Here is a 15,534-nt window from a genome sequence, read left to right on the forward strand (position 1 = left end):
CAATGTCCTTAATCCTAGCACCAAGAAAACAGTATAATATCCTAGATTCATGCTCACTGCTGCAGAACCTCCTGTCTGTGCCCTTGACAGGAGAATCAACTGCAACAATTATTCTTTTAAATTTTGTCAAACCCCTCCAAACATAAGGTTCATTTTTAGCGCCCAAGATCTGACTTCCCTTCTAATTTCCTCTGAGAGATTATCCTTTCAACCGTATGAGAGATTTCTGAACTACCTTCTTACCTTTCCTGACAGTCATCCTTCTATCTGACTGATCCTGCTGTGATATCACCTCTCGAAATCTACTGGCCATCTAACTCTGTGTCTCTTGTATGCCCTCAATGTCATTAAGTCGAAAAAGAAGCAACTTACACTAACACCTTAACTCTAAAGTAAACTACATTTCTTTATCCAAAGAGTTAATATTAAGCACAAGTGGTCCAGCAGACAGCTTTCAATGTTCTGATTAAAAATAAAATCCCACTCCAGAGCCAACCAGGTGTCAGTCTGTCCAAGAGCTCTGTAAACACAACTTGGTTTGAAACAAAACATCCCTCAGCAATTATTTTCCATCAGCAAAACTTCCCACAGTCCACGTGTGTGCAGATCCAAAAAGGCCATGCATAGGACTCTGTTTGATAAAAAAAATTGGGCCTGTCCGTTTTGGGAATTTTTTTGTATTTTTGAATATAAAATAACTAAAAGTGAATCAAACAAAAAGGTTTTCTGACTGAAATTTAATAAATGTAAGAAAGCAAGAAGGAAATCTGGAAATAAATCTGAATCTCAGGAGCAGCTGCGAGATCCAGGCTCCTCTCAGCCCACTGTTTTTGATCATTTTATTTCTGAAGAAGTGTCACTGGACCCAAAACATTAACTCTACTTTCTCTCCACAGATGCCACCATACCAGCTGAGTTTTTCCCGCAATTTCTGTTTTTGTCTCTGCCATCCTTACTTGGTCAGGTCTACAGGACAGGGGTTGACAGTACATCAGGATTGAAGAAGGGTGTTCACTGTGTCAGGTCAGTGGAAGTGAGTGTGGGTCCTGGAGGTTGGGTCAGGGACTGTGTGAGGAACAGCACTAGGTCCCATGATTTCTGTCCCTAGCCCTACCTACACGTCAATGCTGACCCACTGAATTATATTTGCCGGCTGGGTAAGGAATCATCTATGATGCTGGGGACGTCTTATGGGTCAAGTTAGTTGGGAATGCTTCAGCCCTATTATTTGCACTGATGAGCAGGGCTCCCCCTCATTGAGGATGGGGATATTTGTGGAGACTCATATTCCTGTTAGTTGCTTAATTGTCCTCAACCATTCATAACTGCATGTGACAGGTCTGTTGAGCTTATATCTGATGCACTGACACTTACCCCAGAGCATCAATTGTGGTTTATGCTGTTTGACACAGAAGTGGTTTTATAGCTGACATCTCATTTTCAGGTTTGCTGGTGCTGTTCCTGGCATCACCTCCTGCATTGTTCATTTACAGGCCATGCATTTACCGATTGTGTTACAGCCCAATTCTGCTGTACTGATGGCCCACAGTGTCTCAGGGATCCCAGTGTTGACTTGCTCGATCTGTTCAAAGACTATCCCATTTAACACAGGGCTAGTGGGATACATGATGGGGATATACCTCAATGTGATGATGGGACTTTGTCTCCACAGGACTGTGTGGTAGTTACTCCTCCCAATCCTATAATAGGCAGATAGACGGCTGAGGACAAGGTCAAGCTTTTCTCTCTTGTTGGTTCCCTCACCACCTGCCATAGACCCAGTCCAAGAGCTATGTCATTTCAGATTCCACCAGCTCAGGCAGTAGTGAAGCTGCTGAGTCTGTCTTGGTGTTGGACAGTGATGTCTCCCACCCAGAGTACATTCTGTGCCAGTGTTGACCTCAGTGCTTCCTCCAAGTGGTGATAAACATGATCAGAAGCCTGGGAGTGGGGGGATTTTGGCAGTGGGTAGTCATCCGGAGATTTCCTTGCTCATGTTTGACCTGATGCCATCGGACTTCATGATAATGTTTTGAGTTAAGAAAGTTCTGCTTAGCAACTGCTGTCTGATTGGTTGAACTGTGCTGTTACAAAGCTGGACGTTCCTGGAGTGTCTGAAAGTGTAAAGTATCTAGAGCCTACAGAGAGAAAGCAGTCAGCTCTGCCTCTCCCCCATCACTGTAGAGAAAAGCAGAAAAAACACAAGTAATCTGGAAAGATAGAAGTCACATGTGAAAAGTTCTGAGTTCACCTGATTGGCCGTTGGATTTGAAGTATGCCCATCACTGTCCAGAACACAGCATCTCATTGCTGTGAAACAACACAAGGACTGTGAGAGAGAGCGATCCTTCCATCTTGTGGTCAGGACTTTTATTTTCAGAGTCTTGTTTACCCTGTTACCCTGTCTACATTCTTTTGTCACTCATGGTAGAAATATAAGTCATCTATCTTTTCTCTGTCTTAACTGTGATTGTGTGTGTGTATGTGTCTGTGCGTTTGTGTGCGTGTGTGTGCATGTATGTGCATGTATGTGTATGTATCTGTGCGTTTGCATGCATGTGTGTGTGTGTATGTGTATGTGTCTGTGCGTGTGTGTGCATATGTGGCTTTGAAGGGATGCTGTTTAGGAGCATTAATTAGGTATCCATTTCTTTCACTGCTCTTATTAGTGGAATTATTCATTAATGGAATTATTTAACTGTTACTGAAGAATCCTGGTGTTGCTCACTTCTGTCCTGAGTAGCAGTCTGTCAGGCACTTTGGGTGTCGGGATCATCCAATTGGGATTCTTGTACATTTGTATAGCTCCTGACAATGTGTGGATCAGTAGGACATGTTCAGACAGAGCATGACTCATTGAGTTTTAGGAAGGAGTGATGAAGATGATTGATGAATGGAGAGTGGTGGACATGGCCTAAATGGACTTCAGCAAGGTATTTGACAAGGTTCTGCATGATAGACTCGTTAACAAGGTTAGATCACATGGAATACAGAGAGAACTAGCCATTTAGATACATAACTGGCTTGAAGATAGGACACAGAGTGTGGTGGCGCAGGATTGCTTTTTAGACTGGAGGCCTCTACCCAGCAGTGTGCTGCAAGGATCGGTGCTGGATCCACTGCTTATTGTCATTTATATAAATGGCTTGGATGTGAATATCAGAGAAATGGTCAGTAAGTTTCCAGATGACACCAAAATTGGAGGTGTAGTTGACAGCAAAGAAGGTTATCACAGAGGACAATGGGACTTTGATCAGATTGGCCAATGGGCTGAGGAGTGGCAGATGGAGTTTAACTTAGATAAATTTGAGCTGTTACATTTTGTTAACGCAAATCAGGGCAGGACTTATACACTGACTGGTAAGGTACTGGGGAGTGTTGCCAAACCAAGAGAACTTGGTGTGCAGGTTCATTGTTCTTTGAAAGTGGAGTCAAAGGGTAGACTGGTTAATGAAGGGAGCATTTGGTAAACTCACCTTTATTGATCAATGCATTGAGTACAGGAGTTAGGAGGTCTTGTCATGGCTGCACAGGATGCTGGTTAGACCACTTTTGGAATATTGCATTCATTTCTGGCCTCCCTGCTGTAGGAAAGATGCTGAGAAACTCAAAAGGGTTCAGAAAAGATTGAGGAGAGTGATACCAGGGCTGGAGGGCTTGAGTTGTGGGCGAAGCTGAATAAGCTGGGGCAAGATTCCGTGGAGTGTTGGTGGCTGATGGGTGACCTTATAGATGTTTATAAAATCATGGATTCAGACAGGATAAATAGTCAAGGTCTTTTCTCCAGGGTACGGGCGTCCAAAACTAGAGGGCATAGGTTTAAGGTGGAAGGGGCAAGATTTAAAAGGGACCTGAGGGAAAACGTTTTCATACAGAGTGTGGTGTGCGAATGGAATGAACCGCCAGGTGATGTGGTAGAGGCTGGTATAATTATAACATTTAAAAGGCATCTGGATGGTATACTAATAGGAAGGGATCTGAGGGGCATTGGCAAATATGGCAAATGGGACAAGATTTTATTCAGGATATCTGATGGGCATGGGCAAGTTGGACTGAAGGGTCTGTTTCTATGCTGTACATCTCTGTAACTTTCTTTGTACATTTTGTACTGGGTTTTGTCCAACTCAGTGTCTCCCTTTGCCATTGATGTGGGAGTTTTAGTCAAATCTGTTGCTATGGGACTAGAGTCACATGCAGGTCAAACTGGGTAAGGATGGTATTTCCTTTTTCTAAAGAACATCAGTGAACCAGATGGATTTTTTCCAACAATTGATCATGGTTTCATGGTTCCCATTAGACTGATGTATAATTCCTGATGTAATAACTGAATTGAATTTCCAGCAGCTGTCATGGTGGGAACTGAAACTCCGTCGCCAGTGTATTGGTTTGCTCATGAATTTACATTACTATTTGTTCACTACCTCTCATTATAGCTGAGAAACCCTGTTCTCACTAAATAATACACTCAGAATAGAGTCTCCAAGTTTCAGTTCCACACACTGATATCTGTCCCCGGGCTGTGTTCATACTCTATCTCCCTCGCTCTCTCCCCCCGCACAGTGGTTTCTCTTAATGGTTGGTCAATGACAGTCGCGGATGGAGTGAGGGCTGAGGAAGTGGGCTCCACTGTCTTATCCTGCAGCTTCACCCACCCTGACACTCACCTCACACTCACCGGCTCCGTGATATGGATTAAATCTGGCACAGGTGCTATCTTTAAGTGGACATATTCTGATCCAGAGCATTCCCAGGGTGAGCTGTGTGAGAATGTGAGACAGCGGGACGGTGGGAATCGATTCAGATTCATGGGAACCTCAGCAACAATGATGTCTCAATAATGATGGAGGGACTGAGCCGGGAGGATGCTGGTCCCTATCGTGTGGAGCTCAATATTGATAGTTTTCAAACAAAGTCTCAACAAAGCTGGAAGTTGAAGGTAAGGAACAATGTTTGGATGGTGTCACTGCCCCGATAGCTCAATGGGAACAGGCTCCTCGACTGGGAGCTCTCGGGTTGGCTCCTTCTCTTGGGCTCTTTCAATTGGTCTCAGGCAGGAGACAGTGAGAAGGAAAGAGAGAGATGAGGCTGGGATTTATGGACCATTCCATCACTGTGTCTGAAACTTCCCACAGTCTCCCATCAACTCCCTAATTTGTTGTGCTCAAACTGGCTTCAGTGTTCTGAGGTAGGGAGCAGAGAAAACATCACCAAGGATGCAAGCTCCAAGATCCACCTGGTTCCATGTTCCCTATGGGCAATATGGATTCAATGACAGGGATCTCAAGGATGGATCTGGATAAAGGAAGTCGGTGGTCAGAGTGCATCGGTTTTTGAAGATGTCAGGACATATTAAGAATGTGGTTGGAAAAGCAAATGGGATTTACAGATTTCAGAAATGGAGGTGTTCAGAACTGAGGCAGGTAGCCCATAAGACATAGGAACAGAAGAAGGCCATTCAGCCTATTGAGTCTGTTCCACATTCAATGAGATCATGACTGAGATGATAAATGTCAATACCCCATTCTTGCTTTATCTTCACAAACCTCGATTCCGTGAATGATTAAAAATTTATCTATCTCAGCCTTGGCTATACTTAATGACCCAACATTAACTGCTGTCTGTGGGAAAGTAGTCCAGAGGTTCACTACCCTCTTACAGAAAACATTCCTCTCCAGCAATATTTGTTATTGATTCCTTCATGACAACATCTGGTGTGCCGGAATTCCGAGGACAGTCACTATTACCAATTCTTCTCTCCCTCAGTCCGGGGGGAGCTGGAGCTAAATCTGTCCTTCCCATTATCCAGCTGAGACCGGGCAAGTCAGCACCGGATCCAACAACTGCCCTGTGGAACGATGTAAAATATCCATCTAAACTTCTATTCTGTGTCACAGAATTAAGCAGCTGCCTCCTTCAAGAATTTTCCTGATCTGGAAAGCACTGCCTGACAGGGCGATGGAAACAGATTCAACAGGGGCATCTTTCAGAAACAAGGGATAAGTATTCGGAAAGGAGCACTTTACAGGGTTATAGGGATGGACGGGGGAGGGGGATGAACTGGATTGCTCTGTCAAAGAATGCCCAGTGTGTACATTTAATCTCACACTCTATAACCCTGCTACAGGTTTCACTGCAGCAACATTGAGATATTACTAACCAATGTTGTTCTTGCTGTTTTACAGTGAAGACTCAGCCTGCTCAATATGTCTCAGTATATTCGCTGGCCATTCCACTGCTCATCCTCCTCCTTCTCATCATCATCATTGTCATCATCTTCATCACCTTCAGGAAGAAAGGAGGTGGGTTCTGTAGAGAATGAGGTTAATAAAACAATATGTTTCTGTTTTTGAAACAGCAATAAACAATGACACTGGATTAATTTTCCCTCACCGACTCTCTCCTCTTCAGTACATTCTCTGAAAACAGTGGCTTTGTCTTTGGTGGGTGGTGGAGAGTGGGTGAAGGTGGCCTGTTCAATAGCATCACCCACTGTCTGATGTCTGACTCATGGGTGATTGAAGATTGAGGCTGTTTCACAAACAAAGCCATTCCAATCCATTCTGTTAAACTCTGATGGATTAATCCCCATTCTTCTCCCCATTACTGTCAACTCTCAATGCACCAAAATGTCTTCTCATTCACTTCCATTTGACACAATCCCAACAGACCACACCTTTTCCATTCATTCCCACTCAGAACAGAATCTCGATAGAACATAACGGAAGCTGCAATTTGAAACAATTCCTTTTTGTGTTTTATTGTTAAAATTGATTTGCTGCAAAAGGACAGCATGGTGCCTCAGATAGTCTGAGTAACAGACATCTCGGGGTGGAATGGTAACATGGGCTCCTGTTTGGGCCTGTGCAGTGGGGGTAATGCTCAGGCACTGATCTGTTTTGGGGCTGACCTCGTGACCTACCTTTGCACCGGTTGATCAAATTAAAAACATAGTCTCTTTTTGAATACAGGAGTTACATTCGCTATTGTTGAAGGCAGTGGGACCAGCCCAGAACCTTGGGAATTGTGGGAAATGTAAAGCAATTATTCAATTTTCCCGGCAGCTCCTCTTTAAAGACCCTGGGATGAAGTCCATCAGGGACTCAGGGAACTGTCAGTCCACAGCATCAATGATTTACTCAGGACCACTTCTCTGGTGTTTGGAATTTTCTTGAGTTCCTCGTTCCTTTTCATTTCCGGATTTATACTGTTCTGGAATGTTTTTTGTATCCCTTATCCTGAAGACTAATGCAAAATACCTGTTTAATTCATCTGAAATTTCCATGACTAATTCTATAAACTCCTGTTGTTTTTAAACCATCTAAATGTAACGTTGCCATATTCCCAGAGGACCACAGTGGTGTTCTCTGATCAGAGAGAGAGAGAGAGAGACAGATGACTGGTGGTGTGCTTAACCTGATAATCATCTTATCTCAAGTAAGAGGTGAAGTTGAAAAAGTGGGACCTTTGCGGTAAGCTCAGCTAATGTGGTAATTGAATCCATGCTTTACATTACAATCCAGCTGTCTCACCAACATACCTGCAAAATGTCTCACGAAACTCTAACTATCCATTCTTACATGACTGGCTAACTTTCTCTGTACAGTAAGTTTTCCCTCCTTATTAATTTTGTTGCCTTTGTTTGATGATTTTTATATCCTGTCCAATCGTCTCACTTGTTCCTTTATTTTGTGTAAATATTTGTGTTTTCTTTCAGTTTGACAATGTCATTAATTTTTTTACAGTTAACTATTACTCCTCGTGAGATATCTGTAACTGTATCTCTTCACCATTCCCTTCACATAATTTATAAGTGAACTTTAGCTGATTGACCCCTTATGATCAAAATTAAATCTCCCAGTGTGTTAGAAACAGGGACCCTGGGGTTAGTCTTGCCCAAGTAGTCTTTCTGGGTATAAAACAAGATGTGTTTTTGAGTACTGTACTAGGGATGAGTGCTGGGTTGATACAGAGCTTTTATTATTTTTGATTTATAAAGCAGTATTTTGGCATTAATATGGTAAAGTTTGGCTCTATTTTTAAACTTTTTTGAACTTATGTCTTAAGTAGACACATGTTTTTTCTTAAATTTTTTTGGGAATGAGCTTCTGCTATAGTATGCCGCAAACTCTGCAGTATCGTGCGCTTATCTTTCAGAGAGAGACCATTTCATCAAACACAAAAACAACTCAAAATATGCTCGAGCAAACCTGTTTCAGTCTGGGACCTGACTTGTCCAGTAATAACATCAACTGGGATCAGAAAAATATTAATACCTTTCTCTCTTGTTCCTGCTCTTTGACTGAACACATCTTCCTGCATCTGATCCCTTGTTCCCACTGATTATTGTAAAACACTCTCATCTGACTTGGTCAACTATCATTTACATCTTAACACATCCCCTCATTGTATCTTCTGCATTTAAGCCAATATTTTCCGAGCCACCATACAGTTCTGAGGAAAGGTCACCGGACCTGACTGAAACATTAACTCTGATTTCTCTTCAGAGATGCTGCCAGACCTGCTGAGCTTTTCCAGCAACTTCTGTTTTTGTTGTTGGTCCATTATTGATATTGGACTGGGCTAAGGAGGACACTCCTGAGTAAAGCTTTCGCAATCAGATAAGATTCCAGAGATTACTGTATCTAACCGTGCAAAATGTATATATTATTGGTCAGGGATGGTTTTGCTTGAGACTCATCCAACTGTGGAGACAATGTGGCAAATTTGTTCATAATTTTACAAAATATTTACGAATCATTTTTATCTCTTTAGGGGGTTCACAGCAAATGGATCCGACCACAGCTTTGAAAAGGTAAGGTAATCAGTGACTGATATAAACGTGGTTGGGTCATAGGATCATAGAGATGTACAGCATGGAAACAGACCCTCCGGTCCAACCTGTCCATGCCAACCAGATATCCCAACCCAATCTAGTCCCACCTGCCAGCACCCGGCCCATATCCCTCCAAACACTTCCTATTCATATACCCATCCAAATGCCTCTTAAATGTTGCAATTGTACCATCCTCCACCACATCCTCTGGCAGCTCATTCCTTACATTTACCACCCTCTGTGTGAAAACGTTGTCTTTTATACCTTTCCCCTCTCACCCTAAACCTATGCCCTCTAGTTCTGGACTCCCCGACCCCAGGGAAAAGACTTTGTCTATTTATCCTATCCATGCCCCTCATAATTTTGTAAACCTCTATAATCCTCCGACGCTCCAGGGAAAACAGCCCCAACCTATTCAGCCTCTCCCTATAGCTCAAATCCTCCAACCCTGGCAACATCCTTGTATATCTTTTCTGAATCCTTTCAAGTTTCACAACATCTTTCCGATAGGAAGGAGACCAGAATTGCACGCAATATTCCAACATTGGCCTAACCAATGTCCTGGACAGCCACAACATGACCTCCCAACTCCTGTACTCAATACTCTGACCAATAAAGGAAAGCATACCAAACGCCTTCTTCACTATCCTATCTACCTGCGACTCCACTTTCAAGGAGCAATGAACCTGCACTCCAAGGTCTTTTGTTCAGCAATATGCCCTAGGACCTTACCATTAAGTGTATAAGTCCTGCTAAGATTTACTTTCCCAAAATGCAGCACCTCGCATTAATCTGAATTAAATTCCATCTGCCACTTCTCAGCCCATTGTGCCATCTGGTCCAGATCATGTTGTAATCTGAGGTAACTCTCTTAGCTGTTCACTGCAGCTCCAATTTTGATGTCATCTGCAAACTTGATAACTGTACCTCTTATGCTCACATCAAATCATTTGTATAAATGACAAAAAGTAGAGGACCCAGCACCGATCCCTGTGGCTCTCCACTGGTCACAGGCCTCCAGTCTGAAAAACAACGGTCCTCCAGCACCCTCTGTCTTCTACCTTTGAGCTAGTTTTGTATCCAAATGGCTAGTTCTCCCTGTATTCCATGAGATCTAACCTTGCTAACCAGTCTCCCATCGGGAACCTTGTCGACCGCCTTACTGAAGTCCATATAGATCATATCTACTGCTCTGCCCTCATCAATTTTCTTTGTTACTTCTTTAAAAAACTCAATCAAGTTTGTGAGACATGGTTTCCCACGCATAAAGCCATGTCGACTATCCCTAATCAGTCCTTGCCTTTCCAAATACATGTACATCCTGTCCCTCAGGATTCCCTCCAACAACTTGCCCACCACTGAGGTCAAGCTCACTGGTCTATAGTTTCCTGGCTTGTCCTTACTGCCTTTCTTAAATAGTGGCACTACGTTTGACAACCTCCAGTCTTCCGGCACCTCACCTGTGACTATCAAAGATACAAATATCTCAGCAAGAGGCCCAGCAATCACTTCTCTAGCTTCCCACAGAGTTCTTGGGTATACCTGATCAGGTCCTGGGAATTTATCCACCTATAACTGTTTCAAGACATTCAGCAATTCCTCCTCTGTAATCTGGACATTTTGCAAGATGTCACCATTTATTTCCCTACAGTCTATATCTTCCATATCCTTTTCCACAGTAAATACTGATGCAAAATATTCATTTAGTATCTCCCCCATTTTCTGTGGCCCTACACAAAGGCCGCCCTGCTGATCTTTGAGGGGCCCGATTCTCTCCCTAGTTACCCTTTTGTCCTTAATATATTTGTAAAAGCCCTTTGGATTCTCCTTAATTCTATTTGCCAAAGCTATCTCATGTCCCCTTTTTGCCCTCCTGATTTCCCTCTTAAGTATACTCCTACTTCCTTTATACTCTTCTAAGGATTCACTCGAACTATCCTGTCTGTACCTGACATATGCTTCCTTCTTTTTCTTAACCAAACCCTCAATGTCTTGAGTCATCCAGCATTCTCTATACCTACCAGCCTTCCCTTTCACCCTGACAGGAATCTTCCTTCCCTGAATTCTTGTTATCTCATTTCTGAAGGCTTCCCATTTTCCAGCCGTCCCTTTACCTGCGAACATTTGCCTCCAATCAGCTTTCGAAAGTTCTTGCCTAATACCGTCAAAATTGGCCTTTCTCCAATTTATAACTTCAACTTTTAGATCTGGTCTATCCTTTTCCGTCACTATTTTAAAATGAATAGAATTATGGTCGCTGGCCCCAAAGTGCTCCACCACTGACACCTCAGACACCTGCCCTGCCTTATTTCCCAAGAGTAGGTCAAGTTTTGCACCTTGTCGAGCAGGTACATCCACATACTGAATCAGAAAATTATCTTGTACACACTTAAGAAATTCCTCTCCATCGAAACCTTTAACACTATGGCAGTCCCAGTCGATGTTTGAAAAGTTAAAATCCCCTCCCATAACTACCTTATTATTCTTACAGATAGCTGAGATCTCCTTACAAGTATATTTCTCAATTTCCCTCAATCCCAATAAGGATCATCCCTTTCTTATTTCTCAGTTCCACTCAAATAACTTCCCTGGATGTATTTCCAGGAATATCCTCCCTCAGCACAGCTGTAATGCTATCCCTTATCAAAAATGCCACTCCCCTCCTCTGCCTCCCTTTCTATCCTTCCTGTAGCATTTGTATCCTGGAACATTAAGCTGCCAGTCCTGCCCATCCCTGAGTCATGTTTCTGTAATTGCTATGATATCCCAGTACCATGTTCTGATTTCATCTGCCTTCCCTGTTAGGCTACTTGCAATGAAATAAATGCAGTTTAATTTATTAGTCCTACCGTGTCCCTGCCTGTCCTGACTGTTTGACTCACTTCTCAGATTGATCTCTTTCCTCACTATCTCGCTGGGTTCCACCCCCCCACCTTACTAGTTTAAATCCTCCCAAGCAGTTCTAGCAAATTTCCCTGCCAGTATATTAGTCCCCTTCCACTTTAGGTGCAATCCATCCATCTTGTACAGGTCACTTCTACCCCAAAAGAGATTCCAATGATCCAAAAATGTGTATCCTTCTCCCATACACCAACTCCTCAGCCATGCATTCATCTGCTCTATCCTCCTATTCCTGCCCTCTCTAGCTCGTAGCACTGGGAGTAATCCAGATATTACTACCTTGAGGACCTCCTTTTTAAATTTCTGCCTAACTCTGTAATCTCACTTCAGAATCTCAACCTTTTCCCTTCCTATATCGTTGGTTCCAATGTGGACAATGACCTCTTGCTCGCCCCTCTCCCCCGTGAGAACATTCTGCACCCCCTCAGAGACATCCTTGATCCTGGCACCAGGGAAACAACAAACCATTCTGCTTTTTCTCTGCTGGCCACAGAAACGTCTGTCTGTACCTTGGACTACAGAATCCCCAAACACAATTGATCTCTTGGAAGCTGACATACCCCCCACCCCCGTTGCATTAAAGCCAGTCTCAATACCAGAAACTTGGCTGTTCGTGCTACGTTCCCCTGAGAATCCATCACACCCCTACATTTTCCAAAACAGCATACCTGTTTGAAATGGGTATATCCACAAAAGACTCCTGTCCTAGGTGCCTACCTTTCTTACCCTTACTGGAGTTAACTCATCTATGTGACTGTATCTGAGACTTTCCCCCTTTCCGATAACTGCCATCCATCACATAGTGTTGCTGTTGCAAATTCCTCATCGCTTCTATCTGTCTCTCCAACTGATCCATTCGATCTGATAAGATTCGCGTCCAACAGCATTTATGGCAGATATCATCCGCAGTAACCCTAAAATTCTGTTTAAACTCCCACATCTGACAAGAATTACATATCATTGCAAAGGCCATTTTTGCTCCTTCACAATCTACAGACCCAGAAAAGAACACCATCTTATTCCTCTACAAAACACTGCCCCAGATTAAATTAATAGCTACGGCTTATATTTTAAGTTTAATCAAGAGACTTATCTCCAAAAACATACAATCAAGAAAGAACTGACTGTACTCACTAATACAGCCTTTCTCTTGGACAGACATAAAACAACAATTAACTTATCTGATTCTGTGCTGTGAACTTCGCCCAAACTGGTTCCTCCAAGATTAGTTGTGAAATTCACGGTTTGTTAATCTTCCCAAATGCACTCCGATGTCCAGCGACACATGAATTCAAAAGCAGCAAAGGCAGTAACTGTGCAGGTTCTCTCTTTCTCTCTCTCTCCTGCACTGTCCTCACCATGATCTTCCTTTGTCTGTTCTTCTCCCTTTGACTTTTTTGACTTTTTTTCCCAAAGTTCCAAAACAATGCAACAGCATATAAAACAGTAATTGCTGCTCTTGGAATTTGAGGAAATCACCTCCAACACCTAAAATACCTCAAAAAAGGAGCAGCTCTTACAGCCAGAAATTATTCCCTTCCTCCATCTTGGATTACCCAGAATACTGAATATCTCTTGCTCACAGACAGAATGCAGGTCCTTGCTGATGAGCTGCTAATGTGGTTTGTCCTTTTAAGACCATAAGACCATAAGACATCAGAATGGAAGTAAGGCCATTCGGCCCATCGAGTCCACTCTGCCATTCAATCATGGCTGATGGGCATTTCAACTCCCCATAGCCCTTAATTCCTTGTGACATCAAGAATTTATCAATCTCTGCCTTGAAGACATTTAGCGTCCCAGCCTCCACTGCACTCCGTGGCAATGAATTCCACAGGCCCACCACTCTCTGGCTGAAGAAATGTCTCCGTATTTCTGTTCTGAATTTACCCCCTCTAATTCTAAGGCTGCGTCCACGGGTCCTAGTCTCCTCGCCTAACGGAAACAGTTTCCTAGCGTCCACCCTTTCCAAGCCATGTATTATCTTGTAAGTTTCTATTAGATCTCCGCTTTATCTTCTAAACTCCAATGAATACAATCCCAGGATCCTCAGCCGTTCCTCGTACGTTAGACCTACCATTCCAGGGATCATCCGTGTGAATCTCTGCTGGACACGCTCCAGTGCCAGTATGTCCTTCCTGAGGTGTGGGGACCAAAACTGGACACAGTACTCCAAATAGGACCTAAGCAGAGCTTTATAAAGTCTCAGTAGCACAACGGTGCTTTTATATTCCAACACTCTTGAGATAACTGACAACATTGCATTTACTTTCTTAATTACGGACTCAACCTGCATGTTTACCTTTAGGGAATCCTCGACTGGCACTCCCAGATCCCTTTGTACTTTGGCTTTATGAATTTTCTCACCGTTTAGAAAGTAGTCCATGCTGGTATTCTTTTTTCCAAAGTGCAAGACCTCACATTTGCTCACGGTGAATTCCATCAGCCATTTCCTGGACCACTCTTTCAAACTGTCTAGATCCTTCTGCGGCCTCCTCACCTCCTCAGTACTATCTGCCTGTCCACCTAACTTCGTATCATCGGCAAACTTCGCTAGAATGCCCCCAGTCCCTTCATCCAGATCATTAATATATAAAGTGAACAGCTGCTTCCCCAACATTGAACCTTGCAGGACACCACTTGTCACCAGCTGCCATTCCGAAAAAGAACCTTTTATCCCAACTCTCTGCCTTCTGTCAGACAGCCAATCCTCAATCCATACCAGTAACTCACCTCGAACACCATAGGCCCTCACCTTGCTCAGCAGCCTCCTGTGTGGCACCTTATCAAAGGCCTTTTGGAAGTCTAGATAGACCACATCCACTGGGTTTCCCTGGTCTAACCTACTTGTCACCTCTTCAAAGAATTCCAACAGGTTTGTCAGGCACGACCTCCCCTGACTAAATCCATGTTGACTTGTTCTAATCCAACCCTGCTCTTCCAAGAATTTAGAAACCTCATCCTTAATGATGGATTCTAGAATTTTACCAACAACCGAGGTTAGGCTAATTGGCCTATAATTTTCCATCTTTTGTCTTGATCCTTTCTTGAACAAGGGGGTTACAACAGCGATCTTCCAATCATCCGGGACTTTCCCTGACTCCAGTGACTTTTGAAAGATCTCAACCAACGCCTCTGCTATTTCCTCAGCCACCTTCCTGAGAACTCTAGGATGTAGCCCATCGGGGCCAGGAGATTTGTCAATTTTAAGACCTTTTAGCTTTTCTAGCACTTTCTCTTTTGTAATGGCAACCGTACTCAACTCAGCCCCCTGACTCCCTTTAATTGTTGGGATATTCCTCAAGTCTTCTACTATGAAGACTGACGCAAAGTACTTATTAAGTTCTCCAGCTATTTCCTTATCTCCCATCACTAGGTTTCCAGCATCAGTTTGAAGTGGCCCAATGTCTACTTTTGCCTGTTGTTTGTTTCTTATGTATTGAAAGAAACTTTTACTATAATTTCTAATATTAAGAAGCTGCTCGAACACTCAGAGTTGGAAAGTAATCAATAGACTGAGGTAAATGACAAATTAATAATTTCTGAGCAGGATTTGTCAATTTCCAGCTGTTTGTAAATCTCAAGCTCCAGATTCACCGTCCCCAAATTAACCTGCAATTTATCCTTATGCAAAACTGAAATGTTGCTTATTTTTATCACAGTGGATACTTTGAGTTGTAACGAATGTTTTATGGAGGGAAAGATCAAACTGTTATCACTTGCAGTGAGTGCTGAGGATAAAAAGGATGTTTTTGTGAATCCTACTATTTTCTCCCTTGCTCTCCAAGCAGCTGAATTTC

General features: G+C 43.0%; 2 protein-coding genes across 2 annotated transcripts in view; both read left to right on the top strand.

Annotated features, from left to right (window-relative positions):
* LOC122546012 (uncharacterized) overlaps positions 1-15,534 on the top strand; it is a 213,856-nt gene that overhangs the window by 132,103 nt on the left and 66,219 nt on the right. The window lies entirely within an intron of this gene.
* The window catches only part of LOC148152023 (sialic acid-binding Ig-like lectin 12), a 59,995-nt gene that overhangs the window by 23,291 nt on the left and 21,170 nt on the right, over positions 1-15,534 (top strand). The window contains exons 4-5 of the mRNA XM_087974903.1: positions 6,183-6,299; positions 8,773-8,812. Coding sequence (XP_087831029.1) covers positions 6,183-6,299; positions 8,773-8,812 — 157 coding nt within the window. The remainder of the gene's footprint in view (positions 1-6,182; positions 6,300-8,772; positions 8,813-15,534) is intronic.

The sequence above is a fragment of the Chiloscyllium plagiosum genome, unplaced genomic scaffold, assembly GCF_037043375.1.
Source record: "Chiloscyllium plagiosum isolate Xiang-an unplaced genomic scaffold, Cpla_swu_hap1 HiC_scaffold_2, whole genome shotgun sequence".
In the NCBI taxonomy this organism is placed as follows: Eukaryota; Metazoa; Chordata; class Chondrichthyes; order Orectolobiformes; family Hemiscylliidae; genus Chiloscyllium; species Chiloscyllium plagiosum.